At 45.6% G+C, this 16,010-nt stretch overlaps 1 protein-coding gene across 2 annotated transcripts; it reads left to right on the forward strand.

Annotated features, from left to right (window-relative positions):
* The first annotated feature begins 1,794 nt into the window (after positions 1-1,794).
* Positions 1,795-15,582, forward strand: LOC132460833 (trafficking protein particle complex subunit 14-like). 2 transcript variants are annotated; one of them, XR_009526454.1, is made up of 14 exons: positions 1,795-2,136; positions 2,422-2,747; positions 2,965-3,060; positions 3,349-3,478; positions 3,766-3,852; positions 4,774-4,894; positions 5,578-5,725; positions 5,914-5,996; positions 6,327-6,478; positions 6,689-6,825; positions 7,944-8,022; positions 9,015-9,129; positions 13,498-13,891; positions 13,952-15,582. XR_009526454.1 is itself a non-coding variant. In XM_060055756.1 (13 exons), exons 1-13 carry the CDS (start codon positions 1,941-1,943, stop codon positions 13,652-13,654), a joined length of 1,827 nt encoding a protein of 608 aa, XP_059911739.1. In that variant the 5' UTR covers positions 1,795-1,940; the 3' UTR covers positions 13,655-15,582. The 2 variants fall into 2 exon arrangements, 1 of the variants encoding a protein (XP_059911739.1); XM_060055756.1 differs by having other exon boundaries at positions 13,498-15,582.
* Positions 15,583-16,010: the final 428 nt, after the last annotated feature.

Consider the following 16,010-nt stretch of genomic DNA (forward strand, 5'->3'; position numbering starts at 1 on the left):
ACAGTTCTCCTAGGGAAAAAAAGTTAGTCTGGAGCCCTGCACTCACACACACACACACACACATATACACACACACAAACACACACATAAATGCACACAAACATACACACAAACACGCATACACACACACACACACACATATACGCACACAGACAAACACACACGACAACAAAACAACATCCATACTAATCACTTCAGAACATGTATGCACTTTTTCTGGAATAACACATGCTCTCAATGTACACGTGTGGGTGTGTGCGTGTATGTGTGTGCGAACCAACTGCAGAATCAAATGCATGAGTAAAAACGTCATTGTTTTGCCGCAATGGAAAAAACAATTTAAACAAAATGGTGAGGAGCGACGCACCTTCAAGCCTCTGCAACAGCAAAGGGAAAGATGTACCATCACTGTTCTAATGTTCACTGTGTTGTGTGTCGCCACATTTCCAACATGGGAGGAGACCCACATAGCAGACGATGACAGACACTCTACAATCACTTTACAATCTATTGATTAAATGTGCCTGCTCTTTCACATACAAAAGCTGAGGAAACGATTCACATTCACATTGCAACGTGTAAATAAACTGTCACGTGTTATGGCGCTGAAGAGCTGCTCGCCGTCGCTACAACCTTGATTTTTCTGAAATGAATGTCTGCATGTCAGCCCGTAGTTACTGAATTAGGTCGAGAAATCTACTGAAATGAACCCTGCAGCCTCATCCCGATGTGACTAGTTTTAGAAACGTAACCTACATATGTAATACGAAGAGCGCCATGAGCAGAAGAAGAGCGCTGACCTGCTCCTCAGAACTGCTTGGGATCTGAAAGGACGTCGTCCACAAGAACAACGGGAGGATAAAAAAGGGTTTCCTACTATCAGAAAATTTCCATTTTCTTAAATCATTTTTAGTACGATGTAATTATTATGCTGCATGGTATTTATCCCAACGTATTGCACTGGTGGAGACGAGGAGAGTGAGGTTCTGATGTGGTGGACTGGAGAGGGCCTTATTGTATTATACTATATATATTAGGCTCTTTTATGTCTCCATGTGCATTCCTCGTGTTGGGTGACCTCAATGGCAAGATCTTCATGTACATATAAAAAAAGCACTGTTCACTGCCAATTGGCTAACAAAAGAAAATATATTTTAGGCTGTAGGCCTAATAACCCTTTAGTTTGTTCATCACTGCTTTTTGTTGCACTTTTCTTTGAACATTCCCCTTCGAACATTCCCCTTCATGTAGTATGCAGGTTATTTTGAATTAATATTCATGAAGGAACGTTACAATTCTTAGGTTTAGCGATTCCTATAACAATATCTGCTTTTTATGTTGATACCTGAATTACTTATTAATTTAATGACATGAAAAAGTGACATGTTGATCTAGAAAAGTCTACATTTAAAAGAAAAATGTAACCCGTGAACGTTGTTTTGGTCTTTTTTCTTCATCATTGCCTAAACAGTAATGGCACTTCTACTATGTACTAAGCCTTCACAAAAACCGAATTTTAGCCTGAGTAGGCCTATATCCTATTTGTTTTGAGCACCAGGTTCAAACAACCTGACAGTAGGATAATGTGTACCATATGTCCTCATTCCTCCGCCCTGTCATCAGGATTTAACATTGTAGGGCTGTCTAGGACTGTTCCAGGTCCACACAACATCCACAATATTAGTGAGCAAGCCAATGGATCCGATATTACGGAGCATGTCTATCCATAGCGTCCATGAGGCCTGAGCTATGTACCCACATCCCCTCCTCTCATGGAGGCTCCTGTGTATCACGTGGTCTGGGGAAACATCCAATCAGAGAAAGGAGATGCTGAAGCAGGCAGCGACTCTGAACATCGCCATCCTTATCAAAGAGGTCTCCAATAGATTCTCCGTCTCCAGGTCGTTTTGACAGGAAAGGGACGTATACTTAGCGTCGAAATGGTGCAAATGATGGAGTCGCAATGCGAGTACTTTATGTATTTTCCTGCGGTCCCCATCTCAGACCTATCGGACCCGGCCCGCTACAGAACGCTCCCCCGGAGGAGTCATCTGTACCTGGGCGAGACTGTGCGCTTCCTTCTGGTGCTGCGGTGCAAAGACGTTCCTTCTGGAGGGACGCCGACGGATCTTCTGGGTAAAACATTCATGTGGATTGAGAATGAGAGAATGAATTTCGAGTATAGACATATCTCCCTTAAAGCTTCGCATTGTCTTGGACAGCTACCCGTCACATCCGATATCCATTCACGCTCCCTCTATCAAACAAAAGAGGATGCACACAAACAGACATGCTGAAAAAGTACAACTAGCGAAAAAACATATTGCCACGTTCAAAAAGGGTGGTCGATCGCCTTCCTCTCTGTTAAATGATTTGTGTTGACACCGTTTCTCTCACCATGTGACCGGTATGTGCCGCCAGGGGGCGCCGCAGGACTGGGCTTCGGCAGCGAGACCGCCAGCGGCCGGGCATGGAGGGAGCTGGCCGGCTCTCTGTGCGCCGTCGCAAGCGTCAGCCCCGGCGAGGGCAGCCGCCATCGCTCTCACCAGGTCCCGCATCACCACGACTACGACGGCAGAGGCGCCGAGGATCCGGAGGAGGACTACATGGCGGTGGCGGAGGCGGCCATCGCGGCGCTGGGCAGCAGAGTGGACCCCCGGTGCCGCGGTTTCCGCGACTGCAAACCGCTGCTCATCCATAACTCGATGGGCAGCGGGGAGCGGGAGTTCCGCAGGGCGCCTGTGCAGGTACAGTAACAGGGCCATTAAAACCAATACCAACCAAACAACTTCCTTGAAACAAATAAACAACAGACATAAACCGAAATAAACAAACCCATACATAATCATGCAGCCAATGGAGAAATGCATTTTCTCTATTAAAACCTTGTTTCTTCTGGAACATATTTCAGCCTTCATAGATATTGAAGCTAGCTCTTCATGTTTCCTTGTCTCCCCTGTCTAGTCTCCGCTGGACGAGCCCGTAGTATTGAGCGATGAGGTGATCTTCCCTCTTACAGTATCGCTGGACAGACTTCCTGTGAACACTCTGAAGGTCAAGGTCAGGTTTGTTTTTCTGTCTGTTTATGAATGAAAATGAACAAACAATATTTGCATCTATTGTATTATATTGTTCTACACCTGTTAAACATATCATGTGCTGGTGTGTGTGTGTGTGTGTGTGTGTGTGTGTGTGTGTGTGTGTGTGTGTGTGTGTGTGTGTGTTTGTGGGGGGGGGGGGGGTGTTGGGTGGATGTGTGTGGGGTGGATGTGTGTGTGTGTGTGGTGGATGTGTGTGTGTGTGTGTGGTGGATGTGTGTGTGTGTGTGGTGGATGTGTGTGTGAGCAGGTGATGGTTACAGTGTGGAAGAAGGAAGCAGAGAATGCAGAGGTGGAGGAGCAGGGCTACCTGAGCATCCTCCAGCAGCGGGTCCCCACACACACCTTCAGACACGACCTCAACACCTTTAAAGCACAGGGTGACACACACACACACACACACACACACACACACACACACACACACACACACACACACACACACACACACACACACACACACACACACACACACACACACACACACACACACACACACACACACACACACACACACACACACACACACACACACACACATCCTCCCCCAAACACATCAACCCCTCCCACACACATCCATGTGTGTTTATGAAAGAATCAACACAGTTACCTCTTAACTTTTTTTAACCAGACCTGTGAATCCCCCCCCCCCCCCCCCCCCTCACAGTGAGCACCACCCTGACGGTGCTGCCTCCTCCGACCGTGCGCTGTAAGCAGATGACCGTCTCGGGGAAGCACCTGACCGTGCTGAAGGGTAAGCAGCCGTCCTCTACACTCTGTTCTGCCGTCAGCCTCTGCAGTGACCCTCTGGGATCCTTCTGACCTTTTCCGTTACATTTGCCGTTGACTGGAATGCACGACAAAAACACCCCAAACCGGTCAAATTAACTTCCATCCCGGCCTTCAAAGATACCATCTCACACCTTCTAACAGATACCTGCAACTGCTTCCCCTCCATCTAACCTTCCTCTCAGTCTCCTGTCTCATGTGTACGCCCGTACCCGCTGATATGTTTTCTGTATTTCTTTGGGGGGGGGGGTTTTGTATGATTTTTCACAATTGTTATTTTGTTATGAGTTTATTCCTGCTATTCTGCCTTGTTTACGTAATCCTGTTCTTTGCTCATGCTTGTTGTATGTCTGAGTAGCTGAATGTTAACCCTGCAGGTCCAAGTTGCTGCATTGTTGTACGTCTGTACATCTGTGTTTGTGTGCTGTTGCCTCTCTAACCCATCCTTTCTCACTTTTCCTTCCCCCCCAAGAAGCTTGTGCTTTTTGTCAGGCCATCACTGTAAATAAGAACTTGTTCTTAAAGATCTGCCTGGTTAGATAAAGGTAAAAATAAAAATACATTTATGTTAAGCGCATTTAGCAGGCGCTTGGGTCCAAAGAGACTTACAATAAGTACATTTTTATAGAAGAAAGAGAAACAACAATATATCACTGTCGGTACAGTAGGGAGTTCTTAGAACCAAGTGCAAAGCACCAACAATCGCTAGGATAACCCACTCCCTGTATACAACAAAGATTCATTCCACTCATTCATTCACCTTCATTCCACACTTTGTCCTCACTGTGATCATGTGAGGTGAACGTGTGGCTGTAGGTTCAGTAGGACCTGTGTGCTTTCCCCGTCCCTCTGTAACCCTGCTGTGTGTTGTCATGGGGGGTCTCAGTGCTCAACGAGTCCTCCCAGGAGGAGGTGAGCGTGAGGGACGTCCGGATAATGCCCAACCTCAACTCCTCCTACCTGCCCATGATGCCCGACGGCTCGGTCATGCTGGTGGACAACGTGTGGTGAGCACGATGCTTCTAGTTAAAGATCCAATAACATGCTTTTTGGGTTAATAATTGCATTTGGGGGTACTACTAGAATAGTGTAAAATGACTGTATGTTAGAAATACCCCTTATTATTCTCACACTGTTTCAGCGTCTTTCAAAAACGTTCTGTTTAACACCCTGTTGCCTTAAGGCCCCCCTCCCGAGTAGCCCAGTCTGCTGTGATTGGTCAGCACACCCACTCTGTTGCGCTTTGTCGAACGCTTTGCCCCATGCCTGTCTAAATTCACTCCCCCGAGAAGTTGTTAACACTGCGAGGCGCGACTTCTGCACTTCCACTGCAGTCTGACGTCACACTATTACGGAAGAAAAGTTTGAGGGCAAACGAGCTGTTGTAGTCTAGCAGACGCAAAACTTATAAAAGCATACGTCATATACAACAGACTAAGTCTAAAGCAAAGGGAAAGTCGAAATAGCATGATATCACCCCTTTAAGGGTGCTGTAGCCACGCTTTAAGAGGTATTATTGGGGTGTCATTTGTTAAAAGTAGTATAGCCATCTGTAAGCTATTAGTGAGGGAAATGCTCTGTGAGAGTGACTTTTGACGTTTTGAATTGCTTTCTTGCCCTTTTCTGCTCTCTTATCTTCTATCTTCTAATAACGGCAGAGCGTTGTAATAAAGGGTCTATCTGTCTCCAGCCACCAGTCAGAAGAGGTAGGCATGGCCTCCTTCTGCAAGATGGAGAGCGCCACCTCCAGTTTACCCAGCATGCTCAGCACTCTGGAGGAACACGACTTCCTGTTTCAGCTGCACCTCAACGACTGTCCACAGGATGACTCCAAAGAGGTGGGAGTGTGTCTGTGTCTGCACATGTGGAGAGAGAGAGAGAGAGAGAGAGAGAGGGAGAGGGAGAGGGAGAGGGAGAGGGAGAGGGAGAGAGAGAGAGAGAGAGAGAGAGAGAGAGAGAGAGAGAGAGAGTGTGTCTTACTGTGTGTTGATGTTCACCATCTCTGTTGGCCTGGATGGATTCACAGGGGCTTGAGGTTCCCCTGGTCGCTGTGCTGCAGTGGTCCACGGCCAAGATGCCCTTCACCAACTGTATCTACACCCACTACAGGCATGTGGCCCCCAGTCCCCCAATAGGAACGGAGCTCTTTTACACTTGATTGACTGTAATGACCATAACGTTGTAATCCGACTAGATTTGATATTTATCTGTTGTAACGTATCAGTGATGGTTTTCGAAATAGTTCTAAATACATACACGAGGGACAGTATCTTCAAGTTCGAAAATGAAATCTGTTTAGTGAGCATTATTGTTATATATTTACATCACAGATTTTATTTTTGTGTCTTTCGGTCGCTCCACTATTCAAGCCACATTGATGGCTCAAACTCTCAATTTAAGTATATTCCTGTTTTTTTTAAACAAGCTTCTGGTTGCCAGGTTACCCAGCCTCCGCCTGGACCGCCCTCGCTTCGTGATGACGGCCAGCTGCCCGAGCTCCGTCAGGGTGAAGGAGCACTTCAGGGTCAAGTACGTCCTGCTCAACAACCTGCAGGACTTCCTCGCCGTGAGACTGGTCTGGACACCGGACGGTACGGTGGACAAAGAGCAACATTCTGATTGATTTATAGATGATTGATACTAGACTAGTCCTGATCAGATTAGATGTCGTGAGATTGGGTAGGATTAGCTTGTACTGGATGGAATGCGTTGACGTTACTGAACACGACATGCTACATTAGACGACCGATGCCGTCAGGTCAGATGAGTGACCTGTGACCCTCCTGCTCCCGTCCGCTCAGGCCGGGGTCACTGTGATGATGCGGACCTGAGCGCCGTGGTGTGCCACACCCCCCTGAGTAACCTGGGCCACTGCCGCCGGGGCAGCACCCTGTCCTTCACCGTGGCCTTCCAGATCCTCAAGCCCGGCCTGTACGAGGTACCTAGCCTCCCGCTGCCAGAGGCCACGTCCTGGATAAACACCTTCACAGATATGAGAGAGCGAGAAAGACAAAGAAACTCCTGATCTGGGAACAGGCTTCATTTTATGTACCCAAAATGTGTGGATCCCTCATACATGCACGGACCAATCAGAACAGCCCTTGCATCGCTCCTTCTCCGTATTCTCAGTAGATTACACCTCGCTAGAATTGACCTCTTACACAATACAGTTATATCACATGAACAGCAGTGAGGTACTCTTTGATTGAAATCCACTTGTCACCTTAAAAAATGAACGGATATAAAACATAATAACCCACATGTACTTATGAGAGATTGTCTGCAAACCAACACAATCTTGAGTAAAGTAACATCAAAGAAAGTATAATCAAAGAGAAAAAGCCTCCACCACATATGAGTTAGCATAAAGCTGAGACATGCATGAGCACAATAACAATCACTTCTACTCAGACAGTAAGCATGTATTCAACTTTCTCAGAACAGTACCACTGTGTGTGTGATTGTGGAATACGATCACAGGGCAGGCAGTGTTGCCTCTAACTGTAGTATTAACTAGTTAACCTCAACATATTAAGGTTAAGTTAAGTGAGAGAAAGAATGAAGGAGACTCATGAAGCCCTCCCTGTCTCTTCCCCTCATGGTGAGCTGAGCCAGATATAGAGAGGTCTAAAGCTTTAGGGGACAACCTGGAGTCAGCCAGGCAAACAAGGTTCATCTCATTGGCGGCAGAATCTGTAAACTAGTAACACGTGTATGTTACTCAGAATGTAGTCCTTTATGGATTTTTCTATACTTATTTCAATAATTTAGGCAAAATAATTCTTAATTTAAACCTATGGTAAATGTATCCCATGATCACACAGAAATACAAATCACATACATGTACATCTGGAGTGTATAGAAAAGAACAGTTAGAAATTGAGCAGTGAGAATAATTAACGTGTTCACATATTCCAATAGTGCAGTTTGTATGTAGAGACATGAGGAGTGTGCGGCTCTAGGGAATAGACTGTTTCTCATTTTGAATATAGACGAGTTTCTTTTCCATTCTTGAATGTGACCTAATGTGGTTCTCTGTTACCCCTTCCTCCTCAGCTGAGTCAGCACATGAAGCTGAAGCTGCAGTTCACCGCCTCAGTGACCAACCCGCCCCCTGATGCCCGCCCACTCTCACGTGAGAACCAATCATCTGAGCTTCTGCTCTGAGTATTTGAGCTAGCATGTGGAATATACTGATCAGATGTGCATATATAGTCACTCCCAGTGGCTGGCTGGAGGGAAAAGATGGCAGGGGTAGCTTCCTCGATTGTGCAAGTATAGCGCGGGGCAAATGTGGGGCCAATGTACCCCCCCCCCTCCCCCCCCTGTGGGGGAGATACACAATTGACAAGCTAGATGCATTCCCTGATCCAATCATGGAAGAGATGCCCTGATTAGTCAGAAAGCTGGGAGCCTTCTATGTCCTTTATTGGCTCATACGGACGCAGACAAACTCATTTGAAACAAAAGCATTTCACACATCTGAAGAATGGCTATGGTATTTCTAACAAATGACCCTCAAACGACAGCTGTTCAATCTTACGTAGAGCACCTTTAAGTCAGCTGTCTAAAACAATCTGCCATCAGACACAAAATATTGGTTATGTCTCGTACTGATGATGTTTTTAACTCTTAATATGTCTTATTATGGCGTGGGGATGTTATATATATGCGGATGCCCTTTCAGTGTATCACATGTATATCTGTAAATATATTCCATGCGTATAATTAAGCAGATCTAAAGCAATAAGGCAGATTAACTTCCCATCTGCAACAGCAAACCTGCCTAGCTAGTTTTTCAGTTTACTTCGACATGGGGAAGAAAGCGTGTGACGGATGGATCGACCACCGGGCCTCACTGAGCATTAATGCTGAGGACAAAACCCAGATGGAATTGGGAACGTCAACACTCCCTCTGCTCCCTGCTCTCTGGTCAAAGAAGCCATCTCTTTAACACACGTCAGCGGACTCCTCGGCTCAGTCTTCGTGGGGCTTCAGGCCGCGGTCGAGGCGCAGACAGCTGCGGGCTGACGGGACCTTGGAGCGCCTCAGACCGTTGTTCCTCTTGCAGGCCCTTTGGGTGGAGGCGCTGTATATCTGACGGTGTGTCCTTCCTCCCGGCTCTAGGGAAGAACAGCCCCTCCAGCCCGGCGGTGAGGGACCTGCTGGACCGCCACCAGGCCAGCCTGGGCCGCTCGCAGTCCTTCTCCCACCAGCAGCCGTCCCGCTCACACATCATGAGGTACGGCGTCCTGGCTGAAGGTGTATCACTGCCCCCCCCCCCCCCCCCCGGGGGCTAGGGGGGTTAGCCACTTAGCTTCTGTTTTACTAGATGGGGCTTCTGCGCTACTTTTGAATCGTTTAATTTGGAATGAAAAACACAGTCTCCTCCTCTAGTACAGCAGATAGTTTGTGAAGACGGCCTTAGACCTCGAGGTCTGTCGGGTTCTAGACCTCTGTCGGGTTCTGAACCTCTCAGAGTTCAGACCCTCTGTCGGGTACTGAACCTCTCAGAGTTCAGACCCTCTGTCGGGTTCTGAACCTCTCAGAGTTCAGACCCTCTGTCGGGTTCTGAACCTCTCAGAGTTCTTTGCCTCTGTCGGGTTCTGAACCTCTCAGAGTTCAGGCCCTCTGTCGGGTTCTGAACCTCTCAGAGTTCAGACCCTCTGTCGGGTTCTAGACCTCTGTCGGGTTCTAAACCTCTCAGAGTTCAGACCCTCTGTCGGCTTCTGAACCTCTCAGAGTTCAGACCCTCTGTCGGGTTCTGAACCTCTCAGAGTTCAGGCCCTCTGTCGGGTTCTGAACCTCTCAGAGTTCAGACCCTCTGTTGGGTTCTGAACCTCTCAGAGTTCAGACCCTCTGGCTAAAGCGGTCCGCTTTTATCAGAAGTTCTTTGAATGTTTGATGAAGATTTGTAAACACTTATACTATGTAAATACTGGTGATGTACCAGTGTGGTGAAACTGTAAATATGTCAAGTCTTTTAATTCATACCCATTTTTGGCAGAGAAAGAGCGATAGTTAGATAAAGGAAGACAAAGAAGGAACTCTCTGCTTCTCCTTTCTTATGCATTATTTCATCAGGTTGGAAACATGTCATTAATCTAAAATTAGTCGTTGCAGCCAAAGCACTTCTTACTGGTGAAGAGGAAGGGTGTGATGAAAATGAATTTGTTTTAGGACACACACAAGTGTGGTTTGATAAAGCTTGATCATGGGAAAGACACACACAGCGATTGACATAGAATCTTTAATGAGACAACAGTTGGATATTATTATAAGGTTTGAGGAATAAGAAATCAACCAAAAGTAGTCAGGAGAATGCCAGGGCTATTCGAATACTAAATAACTTTACACTTTTCAATTCGAGAAATGAAGCTATCTCTATGTGCAATTTATATAAAGGCCTTTTAAAAAAAGCCACATTTACATTAACATTTAGGGCATTTAGCAGACACTTTTATCCAAAGCGACTTACAATAAGTACATTTATCAGAAGGTAAAACAATATATTGCTGACGGTTCAGTAAGGATGTTCATAGAACCAAGTGCAAAGCACTAACAATCGCTAGGTTAACCCATTCCCCGTATACAACAAAGTAACAATGTTAACAAGGTTATATCATTTGTACGATATATCATTTAATATTATTAAGAGGTCCCGATTATATATTTTTTGTCAGTAAAGTTCGGTTCATACAGACATCACAACTAAAAGTTGGAAAAGCAAGACTTGAAGATCAGGGTTATTTTACAACAACAAAGGAAGAAGAACTCCAACGTAATGTCAGGCTTCTAGAAATATAACTATGATACTCTTTACATAAAACAGAATTATCTATTCACAGCTTTTGGGATAAAAATATTTACAATTAAACTTCCACTTCTGATTAATTAGAAATCTGATTGATTCTGTTTATCTGCTGCATGAATGCTCAGGGACGTTAGTGGGGGGCTTTGAAACGGTGGAATAGGTGACTCTGTCATCCCCCTCACCGCCCCCCTCCTCCACACTGGGGGGCCGGGCCTTCCTACTACCAGTCCTGTGTTCAATGGAGGCGTAGAGCAGACCCCCCGTCCGGCTCACCCTGGTCGTAGGACAGGCGTTGGGTGGGCTCCCCCTGCCCCGGGGACCCCATCGTGTCGGGGTCTTCTGCACACATTGGGGGGCTCTGCTTGTTTTCTGTGCTCTTCTTGCGTCTGTGTACTAGAACAGCAACGATCAGAACCAGTAGCACTGTACCCACTGCTGCAGCCCGGTAGATGAAGTGCTCCATAGAGGGGCCATTACACCCAGGGCCCCTGGAGGTGATGTTAGTTTGACTGTGAATGATCTGATCCTTTGAAGCAAAGTCAACTGATGTCTTTTCAACGCCGTCTTTCATCAGAAGGCAGCGGAGCCCTGCGCTGTCGAGGGGTTGTGTGTTCGGCCGACGGACGACACATTGCCCCGGCGTCTCCTGCTCACTCATCTGGTCGCTTGTCCCCTGGTCTGACCATCTCAGACTGACACCCCCACATGCTCCGTCATAACTATACACAGAACACGTGAGGACGTCCACCTGAGTGATCCCAGAGAGAACAGAGAGATAAAAGTTTTCATCCACCCCAAATATGCTGTGTAAATGGTACTGCTGACAACTGTAGAGTCCAGCATCTCCAACGTTAATATCGCTGATATTCAGAAAACATTGAGGCCGCAAACTCAGTCTTGAGGCTTTGGTTCCACTGAGATTATCTTGTCTCAAACCTCCCTTAGTCACTAACTCGACTGTCCCCGAACTGTCTCTGCCATAGACCCATGTGACCGAGGAGCATCGTTGGTAGCCTCTGATCGCGTTGTTACACTCCAGGGTCACTGAATCAGCAACTCTTTTATAAATGTAGAAATGAGGATCTTGAGCTTGTACCAACACAAAAACACAACACAAACTAGTAAAGGACAGTACATACCAGGTGAAATCAGCCATGCCTATGTCCTTCACTGTCTCTGTCACTGTCTGGTTTTTCATTTCTTTTTTAAGCTCCTTTTAACCTGTAGAAACGGGAACCGTGTGTTGATGACGTAATTGCATTTCCTAACCCACTCTGCATGCTTAAGTTTGGATCGAGCTTTCTTTGACTTTTCACATTTGTTGACCGCATTTGTAGACCGGAGCACTTCAGATCAGCCGGTAGTATATTAAACTTTGCTTTTGTGACAGGATCCGCCCATTTGATACAGGTTAACAAATGAGGAATTCCTTTGAGCCGCAGTCGCACTAGCAGAGAGGAACGTGACAGGTCAGACTTCAGCCATCTTGGATCCGTCAGAGGGATCTCTCGGCCTCTTTTTCAGTTCATCTTTTCCTCAGTGGTCCCATATGTCCTAGCATCCCAAATCTTTCTAGCATTTATATAATCTGCCGTTATTTTCTGTCATCAGAGGTAGAGATTGATGTTGAACAAGCCAGTGAGCGTTTCTAACGTTCTGTTGAGCTTTCCACAGTCTGACCAGTGGTTTCCCACGTCCCCGACTAGACTACAACCTCCACTCTCCCTGGGAGGGTGTTAGATTACAAAGAAACATGCGAAAGACGTAGTAGTTGGATTCAATCATGTATGAAACAAAATGCTGGTTCCAAGCAAAAGCTAAAAACTTAAGTGAAGCAATTCGAAGTGGAAGTCAGACTGTATCCCATCCTTTAAAAGAGATCTGGCCTCATCAGGGCTGGTGCTGAGAGGAGTTTAGTGCAGTCCTGGTCACTTCTTGTCTTTTTCCCCGGGGGGTCGGTTGTAATATGTCTTTCATTGCTGTTGATGGGGTCTTTTATCCCCAGTCAGGACCTTTGGTTTGGGTGGGAGGTCTTCTTTTAGCACAGCCCTGCGTGGGCGGGACTAGCAGGGCTGCGTCTCAAACAGACGTCTGTGGGCCTCTGAGCAGTGCAGCGTCTCCCTGTACTGTGGACATGAACCCAACATGTCTTTACCCGTCTGTTGAACATGCACTTTACTACGTTTGTACGGTTTTAGATGGTTTTTAATTTTTTAAATGTATGTTGATACTATTGTGGAGGAAGCTCAGTGCGGTGTGTGTGTGTGTGTGTGTGTATGTGTGGGAGACAAAGTTAATGAGTGTGAAAATTCATGTGAAAAGGTTATGTGTTGGCCCTTTAAATTATCAATGCAAATAAACTTTTATATAATGTGCTTCAACTGTGACAATTAAAGAGTGGATGATATCAAACTAATTATTGAATCTGTGTGGATTTATAAAATAAGTTTACCCAACTTAGGCCTTAACTTAACTTTTGAATGGGAAAGAATGAAATGTGTGTACAGAGAAACCAAGAAAGAAAGAAAAAGATCTGATATCTTGTCGGCTCCTCCCGTATCTCGCATGTTAGCAAGTTCCTCTTTCACTCAATATAGAATGATATCACACATACAATCAGGGTGTCATCATAAGGGTTTCTGGTGCAACATGCAGTTGTTGGTCATTTCTCTAAAATATATTAAAATGCTGCCATTCTGTGTCTCTATTCCTGTGTGTGCGTGTGCGTGCGTGTGGCTGTGTGCATGTGTCTGTGTGTGTGTGTGTGCGTGTCTGTGTGCGTGTTCTTGTGTGCAGGACGGGCAGTGCCATGGAGCGGCGCGCTATAACCCCTCCTGTGGGCTCCCCCGTGGGGAGACCGCTGTACCTGCCCCCCCCAGACAAGGCGCTGCTCTCCCTGGACAAGATCGCCAAGAGAGAGTGCAAGGTCCTGGTGCTGGAGCCCATCTGCTGAGAGACGGACGGGGGGAGGAGGAGAGCGCTGGAGCGAGAGGGAGAGAGACGGGGAAACAGGAGTTAAACAGGAAGTAGATTGAGGGACCGAAGGCAAAATAGCAGAATACGTATCAAGTACAAAGTGTATAAAAGTAACTGCTAGGTGGGGAAAATAGACAAAAGGTCATATTGAGTTGGTTTAACACAAGAGAACAGGAGATGACATCTGGGGATTCAGCAAAGTGTTGTTGAACAGGTCAGTCCTTATCTAAAGACTGTCCAACGGGACAGTCCTTAACTACAGACTGTTCAACAGGACAGTCCTTAACTATGGACTGTCCAACAGGACAGTCCTTAACTAAAGACTGTTTAACAGGACAGTCCTTAACTAAAGACTGTCCAATAGGACAGTCCTTAACTTAAGACAAAGGCTGTGTCTCAATGTTGAGGAGGCTTCCTTTAACCTCAGGACCTATAAAGGGAAAGTCCTTGTTAGGGAGCTACTTTGTGAAAGTACTTGAATGAGGCTGCAGATTAGCAGCACCTGACAACCCAAAAATTCACTTTGGCCGTTTGTGTCTATTTACTGACTGTCCAAGTCCCTATGCTAGCTGTTCATATACAGTTGTCTTGAAATAATGAAGTAACAATAACCTAACATGTTCGATTGACAAATAGGTAATCATGCCTTGACGTGATAATTGTGATAATTTAAAAGACAGATTCCTTGTGCCGCATGGTCTCAGGGGATATCCTCCACCGACCGAGTAGCCTTCCCACGCTTCCTTGAAGCTTGCCCTAACCTGGCACCTAGGTAGGATGTTTCCTCTGCTTCTTACTGTATTGGAATATACGTCGCAACTCAGCAACTCAGACACGGACAAAGTGTGGGCTACCCTTTCCAAGCTGCTGCTCACCAGCAGGAAGGAGAACCATCAAGTGAGCTCAGGAGATTGACCTGTTCCTAACGCTGGTCCCCCCTGAACCCAGACATCCCTAGGACATGAGGAGGCTCTGAGAACACATTTTATAGAAGGTGTCTTAATCGGCCCTAAACCAGAAGACATCCACTAATTAGTAGAACACTGTGATCCACTAATTAGTAAAACACTGTGATCCACTAATTAGTAGAACACTGTGATCCACTAATTAGTAAAACACTGTGATCCACTAATTAGTAGAACACTGTGATCCACTAATTATTAAAACAATATTATCCACTAATTATGAAACACTATGGATAGATTGAAACAGCCAAATCAATGTTGAACATTCAGCAACAAGAGGCATGAGATAAGAGGTGTTTTATTAATTAATTGAATCATGTATTTACTTGTATTATAATTTATATATTTATTTATATTCTATTTTATTTATTAATAAACAATCATTATAGAGAACTGCTTAACTTTATTTTGTGAGATTTTGTAGGATTTCTTCTGTAGGTGAGCTGAGGGTTTAATTGGGCGCCTTTTACGACCTTTGATGTCTTTCAGAAAGTATTGAGGGTAACATACATGGTGAACGACGTGCTTGTGTTACAAATGTATTATTTAGCTGGAGTTGACTCTCTGAAGCTCTCGTGTTCTGCCCATGAGAGCTGACAACCCCTTACTGGTAACATAACATAATTGGCATGTTATGCAAATAGGAGGTTAAAGTATTGTACTTTGTGCAGCATTCAATAGTGTTGTTGTACCGTAATCACATTGTTTTCAGGAATACCATTTTTAGACAAATGTCTGATGATATAAAAACAAGTAAATGAAAGCAGAACGAATGATGAATGGAGAACTGTCTGTTCCTCTTGACAAGTTGTAGACGATTCAGTTGTAAATATACACATTTCATTCGAAAGCTGGTGTTTTTATTTCAGTCGTCGTACCACCCACACAATCATGAACAGCTACCATTCAACTGAACTCATACCATCATTTTCCTTCTTTATCTTTAGTGTTTCAATGCGTCTAGATCATGGTCCTCAAGCTCATCCCTACCAAAAGGGTAGCAGTCCACCATGTAAGAAACTATATACCACATAAAACTCACCCAAGTAATGAAGCTCACCACTGTAAGAGTCTATATACTACATGGAGCTCACCCCTGTAAGATATTGTATCCTACAGCTCACACTTTTAAGATACTATATACTACATGAAACTCACCTCTGTAAGATACTACATACTACATGGATGGGTGTCTGGGGGTGGATGTGTGTGTGTTGTGATGTGTGTCTCTGTGTGCGTGTGTGCGTGTGTGTGTGTGTGTGTGGTGGTGTTGAGGTCACACATACATTCACGCCCCCCACACACACACATACACCACACACACACACACACACACACACACACACACACACACACCTCACAGTGAGC

The sequence above is a fragment of the Gadus macrocephalus genome, chromosome 7 (genome assembly GCF_031168955.1).
Source record: "Gadus macrocephalus chromosome 7, ASM3116895v1".
NCBI lineage: Eukaryota > Metazoa > Chordata > Actinopteri > Gadiformes > Gadidae > Gadus > Gadus macrocephalus.

What these genes read in the sequence shown, in the direction of transcription:
- LOC132460833 (XM_060055756.1), top strand. Translation starts at nt 1,941, where the DNA reads ATGGTGCAAATGATGGAGTCGCAATGCGAGTACTTTATGTATTTTCCT. An exon ending in GCACCTGACCGTGCTGAAGG is followed by an intron (nt 3,853 to 4,773) that starts GTAAGCAGCCGT and finishes GGGGGGTCTCAG; the next exon opens with TGCTCAACGAGTCCTCCCAG. An exon ending in TCCCGCTCACACATCATGAG is followed by an intron (nt 9,130 to 13,497) that starts GTACGGCGTCCT and finishes TCTTGTGTGCAG; the next exon opens with GACGGGCAGTGCCATGGAGC.